This window comes from Pelodiscus sinensis, chromosome 1 (assembly GCF_052426305.1).
Source record: "Pelodiscus sinensis isolate ZL-2025 chromosome 1, ASM5242630v1, whole genome shotgun sequence".
NCBI lineage: Eukaryota > Metazoa > Chordata > Testudines > Trionychidae > Pelodiscus > Pelodiscus sinensis.
Genome location: NC_143052.1, coordinates 5,245,592 through 5,262,316, shown reverse-complemented (window position 1 = coordinate 5,262,316; position 16,725 = coordinate 5,245,592). Strand labels below are relative to the sequence as shown.

Genomic DNA, 16,725 nt, shown 5'->3' with positions numbered 1-16,725 from the left:
TTCTTACACAGAGGCGCTTATCCTAATGACTCAGATTCTACAGGGGCATTAAGGCACTCCCATGTTAAAAAAATACAGCTGCGTTTCTACTATAAACTTTGATTTGCTCCCAAGCTCCACCTAGCACCAACAAAGCTTCAAGCATGGGTAGATTAGGTCCAAGGCGGAGACTGTTTAGTTTGTTTTGGGTATAAGTGAAGTGGACAATGTTTTTTTCTGAAGGACACCCTAAAACTAAACAAAAGGTGTTCCCTGTGGGGAAAATCAAATAACTCCAATTATGTCTAAGGGGGACTGTGAAGAAATCAAAACTCTCTAAAAGAAAACTGCTGAAAGGGTTAAGTTTTCCAGACCTCTCTCCCTGTATCAGAGTGAAATCAAATTAACTCTAATCAAAGACCCTTACAAATGCCTCTCTCAAATTCATGGATACTCCTAGTCTGTCACAAATTATCATGTACAGGCAATCCCCAGGTTACGTACAAGATAGGGACTGTAGGTTTGTTCTTAAGTTGAATTTGTATGTAAGTCGGAACTGGTACATATTGTAGGGGAAACTCTAGCCAAACATTTCTCTAGAGCTCAGTTTTATTCTCCCACACCTCACTTCCCACAGTCCTTTATTCTCAAGCTGAGGTGTCTGCTGAGAAAAGCCGCTCCGCGTCTCCCTGGTCTGCTGGGGAGGGCGCTAGCTTTGCGTCTCCCTGGTCTGCTGGGGGGAAGCAGCTAGTGCAGGGTTGCCTCACCCCGTTTGTAAGTAGGGATCTGATGTAAGTCGGATCCATGTAACCCGGGGACTGCCTGTATACTCTTATCTTTGTCACAGTTTGCCTTGTAAGACTACTCACTCCACATTCTCATGTGCCTTTGTTTTGTAAAACTTACTTCTAGCACTCCTGGGGTGAACAGAAGTCTCAGAGTACTTCTGCTGAGACTTTGATATGTTAAAGAAAAACAATCCACAACTGAACTGTCTAAGCATTCTGTATAAAGGATCCAAAAACCTGTAACTCAGGGCTGACTGCGATGGCTCTGCTGTCAGCCTGCATGCATGCATCATAAAGTTTTCCTTTCTAGATTTCTCTCCTGCCTCACTGATTTGACCTCCGGCCTCGGACCCTTCTGGGGGCTCTGTACCCCAGGGGAACGAGATTTCCCCCACATCCCCAGCATGCAAAACGTCTACTTAATAGCTCCATTTTATGTCAAAGAAATGGAAGGGACCAAAGATATAAGAAAGCTGGGGAGACCTGCTGGTAAGAGATGGACTGTCTGGGGGCGGGATTCTGGAAGCTGCCAGCCACCGTACGTGGGTATGGTTCCTGTGCTGGGCACGGGAGGCCCACCCCTCCTCTTTTGCCCTCCCTCCCACACAGAAGCAGAAACCACTACCACCCCAGCCTCAGTGCTGGATGGCCAGCATGATGAGGCCCCAGGCCTGGTGGGCCTGAACCAGCACCCACAGCCACTGGGTGGTGTGGCCCCAACGCCCCAGCCCTAGGGATCCAGCAGATGGGCAGCCAAGTCCCCACTGCTCTGGGGATCCAGTGGCCAGGCAGCACGGTCCCTGCCACCCCCATCAACCTGGGGATTCAGTGACTGGGAAGCACAGTGGCTGCACTCCCAGCTCCTCCGACCCCCTGCCCTGTGCTCCATCCCACACCCCAATCCCCTGCCCGGACTCCTGCACTCCTCCACATCCCTACCCCCTAACCTCGAGTCCCCACACTTTCCAGACCCCTGCCCGGAGCCCCACCACCACCACTCCATTCCACACTTTCATTTCTTACAGGTACTGTTGTATCACAACCCTCACCCCACCCAAATTACTGCCCTGAGGCCCCCAAAGGGGAGGGTTGCAATATGACAAACTCTGTAAGAAATTTAAGTTACTTTCACCCCCAGAAAGGACAGACATAAAACATATTTTACTGGACTTTTCTAGCTGAGATCATGGATCTCAGAGGACAGGGCGTGAACATGACAGCTGTTGCTAAGACATCAGATTCCACATTTCCACTGCACCAGTAGTAACACAGAAATGACCATTACCAATAGCTGTTCCCTTCACACAACCAGCAAGGTACAAATCACCCAGAAGATGAACACAGAAAGTGATCCTCCAGCCATATGGAAGTGAAAGAGGTTTACATGTGTCAGCTGGGGCGGTTGGATATAGGATAGACGTTAGAAAAGTTAACATCACGGTACATAACTTTGGGGAAGAACATATGAGGATATACTCACATCTCTCACGAGCCTCTGCAGGTTGAAGAAGTTTCCAAATATCATGAATTTTGTCTAGTCCAAAATTTTTAGGCCCCTAAATAGATAAAGATTCTTTTAAAACAGACCTAACTGAAGGTCCTACTTGGGCTAGTTTCCTGCCACAAATGTATCTGATTAATTCAAATGTAAATAGAGAAAACAACTCAAAAGTGAAGCTATATTCCTAAAAGGGAGACTACAGTATGCAGGATCATGAAGCGATAAAGAAATAATCAAGACTAAAACTAGTGGATGATCACAGATGACACACACCCCGTACTCCCCATAACACACAGAATGAGCAATAGAAAACAAAATTCCAGCTGGTTCTCAGGTTTGGTGGCTAGGAAAGTATTTCTGTGGATTAGTTTGCCAGCTGGAACTTTTTCCATCAACATAATTTTTCCAGAGAATATAGCTTCTACTTAAAAAAAAATCCATGGGAAAACATCAGTTTTGCAGTAACATTTGGATTTTCCACTGATTTGCAATTCAGCTAGAAGTATTTCCGTCTGTTAAACCGCACCAAAATGTTTCATTTCAAGGCTGTTTGATATGAAATTGTACTTATGCTAGTTTGCTCCATGGAAGTTGTAGTTCTACATGCTCATGCCTCTATTCTGCCACATAGCCTCATCTCCCTGGCTGGAATTTCCTCTCCCACAATACACCACATGCTCTCCCCTCTGAGCTGTGGGATGCCTCACGGCAGTCTCAGGACCGTGGGGCATCATGGGAAATATGCATGGCTAATAGAGAAGAATGAGGACATGAGGCACTGGAACTACAACTCCCATGAGACAGTGAGGCATTAAACGGACCTGCCACTGCTATTGCAGTTTGGTTCATACAACCAAATGAATTATTAGTTTTGATAACGATGAAACCCTTCATTTAAACATTGAAAGTGTCCAAACAAAACAACATTTCCCCATTTCCAAATCAAGATTTTGGGGGAGGGGTTTGCTTTAGGAAATGTGGGGGCTTTTCAATCCAATTCAGGATGCAAAAATATTGAAACATCAGAATTCCCCATACGCTGGAGGCTCAGTGAGACTAACTCATCCATTTTGCATAGGGAGTGGAGTGGCCTTCTTTCATAACTCTTTGTCAAACACTTGGAGCAGCCTGGAAGAATTGTGCTATTCAAGTGTGAAATATTATTAAAGCGCACCTGAAAAATCTGAGTGTGCAGCAGCACGAGAACATTTTATTGCTAATAGTACAATTGCACACGCATTTTTTGCAGATGCAAATTTAGCATGAAATCTCAAAACATGACTCCCTGGAAAAATTCTACATAATGTTTTTATATATATATATAAAATGAATGCTTTTCCTGGGTTTTGCAAAATGCTCAACAGATGAAAGCCACTAGGCTCCCATGTCAACAATTTCACTATTATGAAAGTTAACTGAAACCACAAAAACTACATCAAAGCGCTTGGTGCTGCTTAACTCTCCCTTTGCTGATGGAGTTTTACTGCTGACTCCAATAGGCCAGTGCTGAGTGCTCTTGAAAATTCCACCCTAAACATGGATCACTTTTACAGACCAACCTATACCCAGAGAAACTTGGGAATTAAGAGTTTAGGTCGGATACTGCCTCCTTCACAGAAGTATAATAGAAATTCAGGTGTCATTGCAAATAGGGATGTAACAGTGTCGTCGATTAACCGATAAGCAAAAGCTTATAGGTTAATGCTATAGACTACATGCATTTCTCCCCCCGACTCTGGCCAGTACATTTTTTAGCAGGCTGGCTAGCAGTCCAACTCAGTCCTGGTTTAGTCTGGGACCTACCCCCGCTGCGGCTCTGCATTTAAAGTGTATTCGGAGGAAGGCTGGCAGGGAGCTCACCTCAGTTCCGGCTTATGCCAGTTTCAGGAGCTCAGACCGCCTTCCCGGATAGGGGCTGCGGCCACCCCATATCAGATGCAGCAGCGTGGGGTGACAGCCAGCCAGTCCGCGATGGGAGCTGGTTTTTAAACTGGCTCCCCTTGGGGACCAGCTTCTACCTGGCAGCCTGCGCTGCTGCCTCTGATCCAGAGACAACAGCATGGAGTAGCAGGGGGCTCCTCGGGAGTGGAGCTGGAGTGCACTGTCTGCCAGACCCACCCCCGGGGACTATAAAAGAGTTGAGTAACTGATAAGAATTCATGAGGTTACTTGACTATTCAATTAATCAATATTAAACATGCCTAATTGCAAATAGGCATGCAGAGTTCATGGCTTGTGGAGACTGGAAGTCCAATATAAGAACATAACATCAGAACAGCCACACTGGGTCAGACCAAAAGTCCATCTAGCCCAGCGTCCTGTCTGCTGAGAGTGGTCAATGCCAGGTGCCCCAAAGGGAGTGAATAGAACAGGGAGTTATCAAGCGACTCCTCTCCTGTCACCCATTCCCAGCCTCTGTCAGAGACTAGAGACACCATCCCTGCCTATCCTGGCTAATAGCCATTGAGGGACCTACCCTCCAGGAATTTATCTAGCTCTTTAACATCCACAGCTTCACCTTGATCTACTAAATACCCTTTCCCCATTCAAGAGAGAACAGCTGGCCTCACTCGGTAGCAGGCCATTGTTTTAAGTCATGAGGCAGACTCTGGAGGCTCTGAGAGGCCTACTTCCAGGCAAGTATTTACACGTGCGACTGAAGCTGCTTAGAAAGAGAACCCCAATAACCACTGCTTCAATTAGGAGGGATAGCTCAATGGTTTGAGCATTAGCCTGCTAAACTCAGGGTTGTGAGTTCAATCCTTGAGAGGGCCATTTAGGGATCTAGGGCAAATCTGTCAGGGGTACTGCTATGAGGGCAGGGGACTGGACTCAATGACCTCTCAAGGTCCCTTTCAGCCCTGAGATAGGTATATCTTCATATAATAATTCAATGCCTTCACTTCCCGCCCCCCACAGTTTCCACATCACATGATAAGAAATGTGCCCTACCCCAAGTAAGTGTATTTTTGCTGGTTGCTCTCCTCCAGTAGCTGTCACTGCATTCTCAAACACATTCAAATTGCCCCGTGATAAGAAAGCAGTCTTCCCATTCACGTCACCTCTGATATCACCTGGGAGATGGAGAAAAGGCCCAGTAAACCAACGCATGAAGAAAAGCAAGTATGATTTTTTTTTTTTTAAAGTGCATAGAGTAGTAGTAGCAGCAGCAACAGCTGGTGTTGGATTAGGAATGCATTGTGTTCGGAGCTATACAAACACCATTTAATTTCTTACCCTCTTGATTTCCACCCACTAACATCTTATTCCGGATTTTCTTGCAGACATCCAAGATGGTAGCTCCAACATAAGCTATTTCAGGGCCAAATCTGAAACTCTGCAAGATGGAGCAAAGGAAGCAGAGATCAGGCGAACAGTAGAAAACCCCACACCAAAAGCACACCGGAAGTGACACCTGTTTAAGAAACAAGAATCATCCACATTGGATCACAAGGGATATTTTCTCACTGCTAGCTCTTGGAAGAAGCGTGGTCATTCATTTTTAAAATTTTAAACTAAAGCAAGCGTACGACTGGAGATAACGATGGGTCGTTTGTCCTAGAGTGCACATGTGCACTTCCTGGTCTTACCTGCGTGAGAAAGAAGATGTGGGTGTGCGGCACTGCAAAGAGGGCGTTAACAGCACCTCGGAAGGTATAGATCTGTTGGTGAGGGTCTCCTACAAAGATTATTCCACACGTCTGGGACAGCACAACGTCCATGATGGCTGCGGCAAAACGTGAAGCATGAACAACACACAAAGGGGCCTGCCCGCAAAACCGAAATAAACTTCACATGGGTGTATTACTGATTGATGGGAGCTGCAGGAGCAGTGTCTGCAGGCAAGGACAGCACATGGCGACCCCGTACTGACCCTCTCAGGGGCTGGAGGGACATGCCAGCCACCTCCAGGACCACAACCACCATCAGGATAATTACTCCGGACATGGACAAGGGTAGGCATTTTAGAACTCACTTCTCAATTAAATTTAAGCATAAGAGAAATGCAAGTTATTAAATGCACACACCAGTCAAAAACGAAAAACAACCCACTTTGCAAGCAGTAAAAGTAGTAATGAATCCCCATGTACGTGTTGATTCCCCACGTACAGGACATGCTCAGAATACATTGATGGTCTAGTGGTTAAGACGGTGGACTATAACATAGGATACTTGGATTCAAATCTCACCTCCCCTGTGGACTCAGAGAGCGAGTCTTAGGGAAAATCACAATCACTCTGCATTTTAGTTCTCTAATTGTATATTAAGGAGAACAATCCTTTCATTTTCCCTCAGACATTGTCTATAGAGACAATGAGCTCTTCAGAACAAGGACTGTCCCCTGCCGACGTGTTGCTACAGGGCCTCACACAAGAGGAGTCTAGGGGTATGTCTACACTCGCGGCTTCTTGCGGGAGTAATATGCAAATGAGGCTAAGCGTGGAATATCTCCGAGCCTCATTTGCATACCTAATGAGCCACCGTTTTTTTCAGAAGAGGCTCTTGCGCAAGACAGAGCTGTCTACACTGCCCCTTCTTGCGCAAGAAAAACCCTCTTGCGCAACGCCGTTACACCTATTACTTGAGAGGAAGAACGGCATTGCGCAAGAGGGTTTTTCTTGAGCAAGAAGGGGCAGTGTAGACAGCTGTCTTGCGCAAGAACCTCTTCCGCAAAAATGGCGGCTCATTACTTATGCAAATGAGGCTCAGCGATATTCCATGCTTAGCCTCATTTGCATATTACTCGCGCAAGACGACGCGAGTGTAGACATAGCCTAGGAGTGCATCTACACAGCACTGTTATTTCTAAATAATATCGAAATAACAGGTGGCTTAGTACGACTTCTGTAAACCTCATTCCACAAGGAACAACTCCTCTTCCGAAATAGCTGTTTCGAAATAGCTGCAATGTGGACACGCCGCTGCTGCTATTTTGAAATAGCTTCTCTCCAGGGCTGTTCTAAGTAATTGCTCCCCAGCGCTTCCAAGATAACACATCCACATTAGGGGAGCCTGCTTCGGACTCATTTTGAGACTTCCCTGTAGTGTGGACGCTCTATTTCTAAAGAAGGTATTTCGGAATATATCTTCTGGAATAGTTTATTCCGAAATAAGCATGCAGTGTAGACATACCATAATGGCAGTTGGGGCCTTGAGGCACTGCTTATAAATAATAATGATCATGCTGCATAGAAATTGCAGGCATTTGTGAAAAACATAAAACCTCTTTCTCCCTCCTCCTGCCTCTCCACCCCCAAACAACCAATTCTCTATGTGTGGGCTAATAATCAGTGCACAGGCTAGAAACCAAGTTCTCCTCCTAGCTCAGTTACCAATGCCCCTGGTGTCTTTATTTCCCTATCAGTGGCATGGGAAGAGTGGTGTGAATTAGGTAAGTCGTTGTTCAGATGGTCTCCTGCCTTACTCACCTGGGGTACAATCTTGGGCTTCATCCACAAATATGGCATCATATTCAAAGAGGCGTGGCTTGCTAAGCTGCCAAAGCTTCAAGTAACCTGGAAGGAAGATTGGACTGTCAGGTAATTCAGATGTGAAAGTCACAACGCAGGGCAAATGACTTTCTGTTTCACGAGACACCATCCACCTGAAATCCAGTTAGCTTTTAAAGCAGGGCTACTCAGCATGTGGCCCGTGGCCCGTTTGTTTGTAGCCAGCGGTGCAGTTTGGGTTTACATGGGGCTCAATATGCAGCCTGCTGGTGGGAACGAAAGCAAAAAAGTAATCAACATAATGGTCTTCTGTTGCTATGCGTTTTAGCATTAAATTTAGTTTTAAATTCCTGGACAGTCATTGCTCATTAAAAGTGCTGTCATACAGATGGAAATAGGGTAACTATTGCATTTTATTAATATTAAATAGGGCCTGCGTGTTGTGTAGGCTTGCCTTAACCTTTGTATTCATGCCCGTCCATGTGAAAGAAGCTATTTGCATATATTTGCATGTATACGCAACCACGCTTAAGTTGTGGCCTTTGGCATGTGCTGTGAGTATTACTGTGGCTCCAAAGTTGAGTAGCCCTGTTTTAAAGTGAGTTAAATGCAATTTCTGACCACAGATGTTATGGATTTATACTTTTTTTTTTTTTGCTTCTGTATGTTGCCTTCTCCCTTGCTTGTTGTGAAAGACAAACCACCAAAGCGGAAACTAACTACAGTTCTGCCATAGTCCAGCAACTATCAAAGAAACACAGGCGCTCCAAGCATAAAACTGGGGGAAAAGATAGGTTTCTGCTTCCTCTGATTGCCTGCAATAATAGCCAGCCCCTAGGTGTAACCTGCATAAATCTGTCCTAAAGGGTTTTATGTACTAGCTTTGCTTTTTAAAACTGACGTCTCTTTTAGCCGCTGCACTGTCTCTGCCAACGTACCATCCCACGTCATTTTACAATTCAGTTCTGTATATCCATGTAGAGCTTTCATGTTGTCCCAGATCCGTCTTGCTTCTTCAACAATGACCTAGAAAGTAACACCAGAAGACTCCAGGTAGATTTTCATGCACAAAACAATCTCAAAACGTCACACTCTGTGGCCTCAAGTATGCTGCTGTAATTGAGATGACAAATCGATAGTTGGCACAATGTCTAATTGCGGTATCATGCCTCTGGTATCCCTAGTGACTTGCCTATCAGGTTTCAGCTTCTCATATAACATGAACAACCGTAGCCACTTTTCTCCTAGCTTCTATCTCTGACCTCATTTCCTTCCTGTGTGGACTGTCCTTGTGGCAAATAACACTGTGCTCCTAATGTATGTGGTACGCCCTCCCCAAATCCACACACTCCTAATAACCTCACGTCTGCCCTGTCACAAAGTCCATTCATTTTTTTTAAATAGCCCAAACCAAGAATTCTATGAAGCAGAAACTCAAGATAAGCATGTATCAATAAGGAGTAACCACGCCACTGTTTCGCTGTAACAATTTTTCTTCCTCGTCCAATCCTCTTCTTTGTCACCCATCGTATCTAAAATTTAGGCCCTAATTCTGCAAAAAGTTGTGCATGGGAATAAATCCACTAGCTCCTAAGGGTGAATGGGAAATTCTGTCTTCATGACTATTCATCTCTTGGCCTCTCTGGTAAGTTTGCCCATTAGTTCTAGCTGTATAGGTTGATTGGGGGGTTTTGTGTGTGTGTGTGGGGGGGGGGGTATAGACAATGTCAGGATAACTGGACCTAAAAGTTTACCCTAGCAGTAAGCTCAGTTGTAAAAAGTGAGTGAAAATTCGTAGGTAACCACAATAACCAATAACAAATGTTGATGAGAAAAGGTACAAACACCAGAGAGACTATATCAATCCAAACAGAAAGGCCTACTGATATAACTCAACGACTGCGTGAAGATCATGCTTGGTAAGCAAGAATGGTGTGAGACTGGAAATTAACAAACTACACTTGGCACGTCAGCAGTTAGTTCTGATAGGTGAGCAAAATGGGTAAGAGTGGGGAAAATGGGAGGATGGGCTATTTCACTCTTTCAGGGCCCTTAATAAAAGATTTTGGGGGGACTGGCAAATCCATTGGCAGAATTCCTGCAGGAAGGGGTATAGGGTAAAATGGATTTGGGGTGAAATTGTTTTAGCCTTTATTGTAAGTTTACTAGATGAAATTGTTTTAATGCTAGTTTATACATTAATGTTTATACGGATTTAGGAATCCTGGAGATTGCTTTGTTCTGTCCTAATAGAATTGTTCTGCCCTGGTAGAGGTTTGCTTTTGAAATTATTGTACTGTTCTGCTGATGATTGGAGTATGAGTAACTAATGCCAGCAAATTACAAAAGAGGGAGCCAAGAAACAAGTTGCCAGCACCATCATCGTCAAATCCGAACGGCAGGAAGGAGGATGCAAATGGACGATCCAAATGTATGAAAGGCACTTGCCCTGAATAAAAAACAAAGTAAGGAAATGAAGGATAGCTGTAAAAACAGAACACTGCTCATGAAAAAGAACTGCACAAGCAACCAGCTTGTAATGAGCCAAGAATTACACAGCAGAGTCCAGAAGCTTACAGACAAATCAACTGCTATAAAAAGGAAAGCGGCAGGAGCCAAAGAAAGGGCTTTTGAGTCGTTCTGCAACAACAACGGTGCATCGGTTGTATCCAGCTAAGGCCCAGCTCCTCCACACGTGCTCAGTCAAGCAACCATAAATACTAGAAACTATAACACCAACCTTGAGAGAGAGAGAGAGAGAGTGTGTGTGTGTGGGGGGGGGGGGGGGGCAGGTATAAAGGCATGCATATGCTAATTTTTAATATTTTGTACTTGGAAGTAAATGCAGCATAATGCCATGTCTGCCAAAAAAAAATCTATTTTTATACACATGACTGGGGAAGGCCATCAGGTTAAGCCAGCAGAGATAGGCCCTGCCCTGCTTTACTTCTCCTTCCTTTGGGTTTTCCTCTCTACTCCACTGTTTTTCCTCTTGTTCTCTCTCTCTCTCTTGGCTTTCCGTCTGCTCTGATCCCGAAGCCAACTGTACCACGAGGCACCAAAACAAGATGAGACAGCCCCTCCCACCTAGCCTGAGAGAAGATGGCACAAAAGAAGAACCAGACCAGCCAGATGACATCTCGGACTCCAGACTGGGAAAAGAACCAGAGGTCAGTGAGCCGCTTTTGTGGTTAACCTGCCAACCCAGAGCATCTGCCTGTGAGCGATTTGCTGCCTGGAATGCCAAGATCATCAACAAAAGCCGGTTTTCTTCCACCTTCGCTATCCTGTCTTTTTCTTCCTTTGCGTCTGTTTGTCACAAGCAGGAAAAGTAACCAGCCTTCACATCTCTAACCTGAGCAACTCAGCTAGGCCTTTGCTCCCCACTAAGACGGGTTCTCCAACAAATTAAGGGACTCTACCTGATGGTCTTTCTTGAAAAGGATGTTTCAGTGTGTGCTGATTGCATTTGTCTCCTATAATCATTGAAATTTCAATTTTAAACTTCTTTGTTACTTGTCTTAGCTTTTTCTTCCACCACCTGTATTTTAGTTAACAGAGTCTTAAATTTTAGCATAATCTACATTAGGAAAACTAGAGTAGCATAGACATTACACTGAAGGAAGGGGCTCTACTGTTGCTACAGTAAATACATCTCTTCAAGAGACTATAGCAGGGATGGGCAATTTTAGAAGTGGGGGGTGACTTCACAAATTTTTGAAGTGGCCCCAGGCCACCCTGGAAGGGGCGGGGCCTCAGGTGGAAGGGGCAGGGCCTCAGGTGGAAGGGGCGGGGCCAGGCTTCCCGTGCTTCCCCGCCCACAGACCCTGATTAGTCTGGGGATGGGGAAGCACGTGAAGTTTTTGCCTCTGCTACCCTCCCCCAGCACCTAGAGAGAACCTCCAGCTGAACAGCTGGTGGTTCCCTCTAGGTGCCGTGAGCCCCTGGCGGTGGAAGGAGACTTTGTGCACTCCCCCTGCTCCCAGGCCAATCTAGGCCTGGGGGTAGGGGAACGCATGAAGTCTCTCGCCCCCTTCCCCCGTCTTGCAAGGAGTGCGCGGCACCTAGAGTGAACTGCCAGCTGTTTTAAACTGTTCACTCTAGGATGCTGCACACACGCCCCTGGTGGAGGAGAAAACCTCGCACACTTTCCCGTGCCCAGGTCTCAATTGGCTGGGGGTGGGGTGTGGCAGAGTGGCCATGGGATGGATCAACCAACTTGGCAGGTTGGATCTGGCCCATGGAAGCTGTCTTGCCCAATACTGGGCTATAGGCAGGTAAGGAAAAAGTTCTTCCACCAACCCAGAAATGTCTACACCGGGACTTAGTTCGGCTTCATTACAATTGCACAGAGCATGACATTTTTTCATAGGCCTGAACAATGTAGATAAACTAACCCAGTTTTGTAGCGTAGACCAGCTCTTTGTGTGCTTGCCACACGGAGTGTTTGTGTGTCTGTAAACTTCAAACCTTGTTCAACATGATTTATGCTGACAGTGACAGAGTCATGTTGGCACCTTTTAGCTTTTTGGGCTTGGATATTTCAGCTAATTTAATATTTATGCCACCATTTGTCACTGGGAACTGGACTGAATCCAGTACTTCAGTCTCAGCAGGCGGCCATTTAGCAGCCTGTGCAAAATGAATTTCAGTCAGCCATTTCTGACTTGAGATGGCTTTAAATTGGTGATCTAGCTGTGACAGATTCTTCATCTCATTTTAGGCCCCATTTATAGAGGGATATAAATTGAAGCACTTAAGTCTTTGTGAGGATTTACTTCATCAATTGAGAGAGTTCTGACTTCTGAAAATGAATCTCTACTATGCACTTGGCTGATGAACCCAAAAATGACTTATTTGAAGAAATTAACACGTTAAGTGATTGTTATAAGCATCCAAAATATTAAAAGCCAAAATAAAAACCCCAAACCCACCCTGCTTAAAGATAAACCTGTTCTAGACTCTTCCTAAATGTTAAAATGAAATGATTTTAACAGCAGTGTATGGGCGAATTAAAACACAAAACTAAAATTTAAAAAACCAGTCAAACAGCTAGCTACTGTCAACGTTTTGTTTAGCCATACCGCTACTTATGAGACATAGGAAATGAACTGTACTCTTGTGCCAGTACCGATCCTCTTATATCCGTCCAGTTATTTTTATACCACTGTCAACACTGAAGTACTGAAATGCCTTCCAAGTATTAACAGAAACCTTGGGCTCTCAAGTTTCTCCCTCTGCTCCTAAGATGTACATATGGGATTGATACTGAGGGCAGGCTAAAAGCCACTGAAAACATTTTCCGGTAACTTTAAAAGACTTTGGATCAGAGCAGCGATGAGTTTCGGATCTCACCTGCTGCTAGGGGATTACACTGGAAGACACATTCCTTTTTCACACACCAACCCAGGGGAAACAAGGAGAAATGCATTGGATTGGTTATATCTGACTGCTGAATCATAAGCACCACTAAATCACTGGAGTTTGCATTGAGGCATGTTCCACTCCGGCCCAGCTGAACTCTCACCTCTCCCTCAATACTCACTTTCTTCTCCTCTTCAGAGACTAAGACCCTCATTCCGTGTGTGTTTTTGCACCATATGGGGGTGTGCTCCACCGATATCAATTCATCTGAAGAAGCAAAAAAGCTTTCAAGTGTCTGAGCTACTGTCTTTGCTCTTACGAAGAGAGACTGCCCCTGGCGGTGTTTCAGTAGGAAGCTGATCATGTAGGGAGACAGTTTGGAAAAATTCAGTTTGCCTTTTTCTTTATAGCTGTGCCATGGACAAAAAAAAACCAAAACACATTATTAGTTTGCAAGAAAACCCACCAGAGAAGCGATATACCCCTTTGTTCTATTACTAACACTCAAAGGGGCTATCTGGCTCTCCCACATTACCACAGTGTCTGCAAACGACCCAATCCTTAACGTAGCTACACCCTCCCAACATTCCTATGATGTCGGGAATCATAGAATCATAGAATAATAGGACTGGAAGGGACCCCAAGAGGTCATCGAGTCCAGCCCCCCGCCCTCAAGGCAGGACCAAGCTCCACCTACACCATCCCTGACAGATGTCCATCTAACCTGTTCTTAAATATCTCCAGAGAGGGAGATTCCACCACCTCCCTTGGCAATTTATTCCAATATTTGACCACCCTGAAGTTCTATTGTTTTATAGAGGAGGAAACTGAGGCACAGAGCAGCTAAGTGACTTGCCCAGGGTTACTTAGCCCACATTTCTGGAATCTCAGGCTAGCACCATCACTTCTGGGTCCTCTTGGATGAAAGGATTCAAAAACTGCTGGTTGCAACCTGTGACATGTACGGGGCTAAAAACTCAGGGCCAGCCCTTGTCTGAGCCTTTATGATCTCTAAAAAGTCCTGAAAGGTTATTTCAGAAGAAGGGCTCGTCCACCCCCACCACACACACATTTTTTATCCTTAGAAATACCCTGGATTTCAATTCTCATCTTCCATGTTTTGCTGAAGATCTTTATGGAGGACCTAGTTCGGGAGCGGGCCAGATGCAGCCCGTGGGCTTTCCTGCTGGGAGTCTCAGCCACAGAGCAGCCCCATGCTGCATTAAATGACTGGCTGCTCCCTGTGGCTCTGATTCGGGCGCCGGGAGGGAGAGGCTCTGCACGCTGCCCTCTCCCCCACCACTCAGTTTCCAGCCAATAGGAGGTGAGAAATTATGCTGGGAGCAGGAACAGAGGGCGAAGCCTCCCCCAGCTCCTGGAGCAGAGAGCCATAGGGAGCAGCCTGGGGCTGAGGCAGGCAGGGAGCTCTCCTTGGGATCCTGCAGGGCTGCTGGCCGGCAGCTGCCTAGGAAAGTGCTTCCTGACCAGATCCTGCCTCTGACACCCAACCCCTCCTATACTCCAACTCCCTGTCTCAGGCCACCACCAAAACCCTCTACAGCCTCTCAACCCCAGGTCACAATTCCCTCCCAGACTCTGCGTAAGTATCTAAAAGGGTATCACGAGGAGGAGGGAGAAACATTGTTCTCCTTGGCCTCTGAGGATAGGACAAGAAGCAATGGGCTTAAACTGCAGCAAGAAAGGTTTAGGTTGGACAGTAGGAAAAAGTTCCTAACTGTCAGGGTGGTGAAACACTGGAATAAATTGCCCAGGGAGGTTGTGGAATCCCCATCGCTGGAGATATTTAAGAGCAGGTTAGATAAATGTCTATCAGGGTCCTGCCGTGAGGACAGGGGACTGGACTCGGTGACCTCTCGAGGTCCCTTCCAGTTCTAGTATTCTATGATCCCCTCCTACATCCATAGGTCAGAATCTCTCCTGTACCCATTCTCCTTCCTTGACCCTGCACCCCAATCCCCTGCCCCAGATCACAATCCCCGCCTTCATCCAAACTCGCTCACAGACCTCACACCTCCTCCTGCACCCCAGTTCCCCCAAGGTCCCTTCTGCACCCAACCTCTGTCCTAGATCTCACACCCCTTCCATAGAAAAGTGCGGCCCTCAACCACTTACCAAAATCTTGGAGTGCCCTCCCTCCCCACTAAAAATTATTGCCTGCCCCGACTTAGATACTTCAGTTTGGCATCCTCACAGTCTTAACTGAAGGAGTGGCAGATGCTGAATCTTTAGCAAAAGGGGGGTTATTTCCAATTGTTTACTGCAGGGGTGTCCAAACTTTTTTCAAAGAGGGCCAGATTTGAAGAAGTGAACATGCGTGAGGGCCGTCCCCGCACTCTCAGCCCCAAGGCGGAGGGCCCGCGGGGTCGGAGGCGGGCGGAGAGCGCAGGGCACGCCGGCCTCACGGTGGCCCGGGGGCAGGGTGAACCCGCAGCCGAGCGGGAGAGCGGGGCTGCGGACGTGCCCTACAGGGCAGGCTCTAGGACCGTGGAGGCCATGGGCGGCGGCGGCGGCGTGGCCGGAAGCGGGGCGCTGGGCGCGCCAGTTCAAAAGAGCGCCGGGGAGCCAGGAGAGGGGGAGGAAGCAGGGGCCGTATTAAACCGGAACACGGGCCGCAATTGGCCCGCGGGCCGGACTTTGGACATGCCTGGTTTACTGAGACCTTTAAGTTAAACAAAAACTTGAAAAACTAAAAAAAAAATTCTCCCCCATCTCAGGCCTTGTCTGTATTCCAAATTGCTCTCATTTATCTTTAAACTAGTTTAAAGCGGATTTAGTTAAACCAGTGTAAAACTGTGGGCTCAAAATAAACTAGATTTAAACAGCATTAAGAGTGTGTCCACACAGAGCTCTGCACTGGTTTAACTAAATCAGTTTAACAGTAAGATTCTAAACTGGTGAAACTGCGAATAGACAAGGCCTCCAAAGCCAATTCAGGAAAGCACGTTTGACATTGAGGATGTGCTCAAAGGGTACATCTAAAATACATGGCTCCGTCGATGGAGCCATGTAGATTAGTTTAGTCGGCAAAGGGAAATGAAGCGGCGATTTAAATAATCGCCGCTTCATTTAAATCAAAATGGCCGCCACGCTGTGCCGATCAGCTGACTGACGGCACAGTGCGGCAGTCAAGATGGGGATCTGCTGACCCCAGAACCCTTTGTCGGCAGATCTTGTAAGCAGTCTAGACGGGGTTCTGCTGACGAAGGGTTCTGGGGTCAGCAGATCCCCGTCTAGACTGCCGCGCTGTGCCGACAATCAGCGGATCGGCACAGCACGGCGGCCATTTTTATTTAAATGATGCGGCGATTATTTAAATCGCCGCTTCATTTCCCTTTGCGGTCCTGCCTAATCTACATGGCTCTGTCAACAGAGCCATGTAGTTTAGACACACCCAAAGGGACATAAGGATGTCTGATTATGTGGTTTCTCTAGAGTGTTAATACTACCAGCAATCCAAGTCATCCGTACGCTCATTCCAGAGGAAACTGGGAAGATTAGACCTAAATTTCTAGTGTAAAAAACCCAAGTAAAGACAAAAACAAAAAAAACCCTCCTAGGTCTTCTTTACACCTCACAAAGAAAGGGGATTTTTTTTCTTTTAAACCCCCCCAAAAATGAAAAA

At 46.2% G+C, this 16,725-nt stretch overlaps 1 protein-coding gene across 4 annotated transcripts in view; it reads right to left on the bottom strand.

Moving 5' to 3' along the window:
* FBH1 (F-box DNA helicase 1) overlaps positions 1-16,725 on the bottom strand; it is a 51,664-nt gene that overhangs the window by 11,911 nt on the left and 23,028 nt on the right. For all 4 annotated transcript variants that reach the window (XR_012902905.2, XM_075925131.2, XM_075925133.2 and 1 more), the window contains exons 10-16: positions 13,264-13,492; positions 8,657-8,744; positions 7,698-7,784; positions 5,859-5,995; positions 5,506-5,605; positions 5,221-5,342; positions 2,248-2,323 (exon numbers count right to left, since the gene is read on the bottom strand). Coding sequence is in view for 3 of the 4 variants with exons in the window: in XM_075925131.2 (XP_075781246.2) it covers positions 2,248-2,323; positions 5,221-5,342; positions 5,506-5,605; positions 5,859-5,995; positions 7,698-7,784; positions 8,657-8,744; positions 13,264-13,492 (839 nt within the window). In the remaining variant the exon portion in view is untranslated. The remainder of the gene's footprint in view (positions 1-2,247; positions 2,324-5,220; positions 5,343-5,505; positions 5,606-5,858; positions 5,996-7,697; positions 7,785-8,656; positions 8,745-13,263; positions 13,493-16,725) is intronic.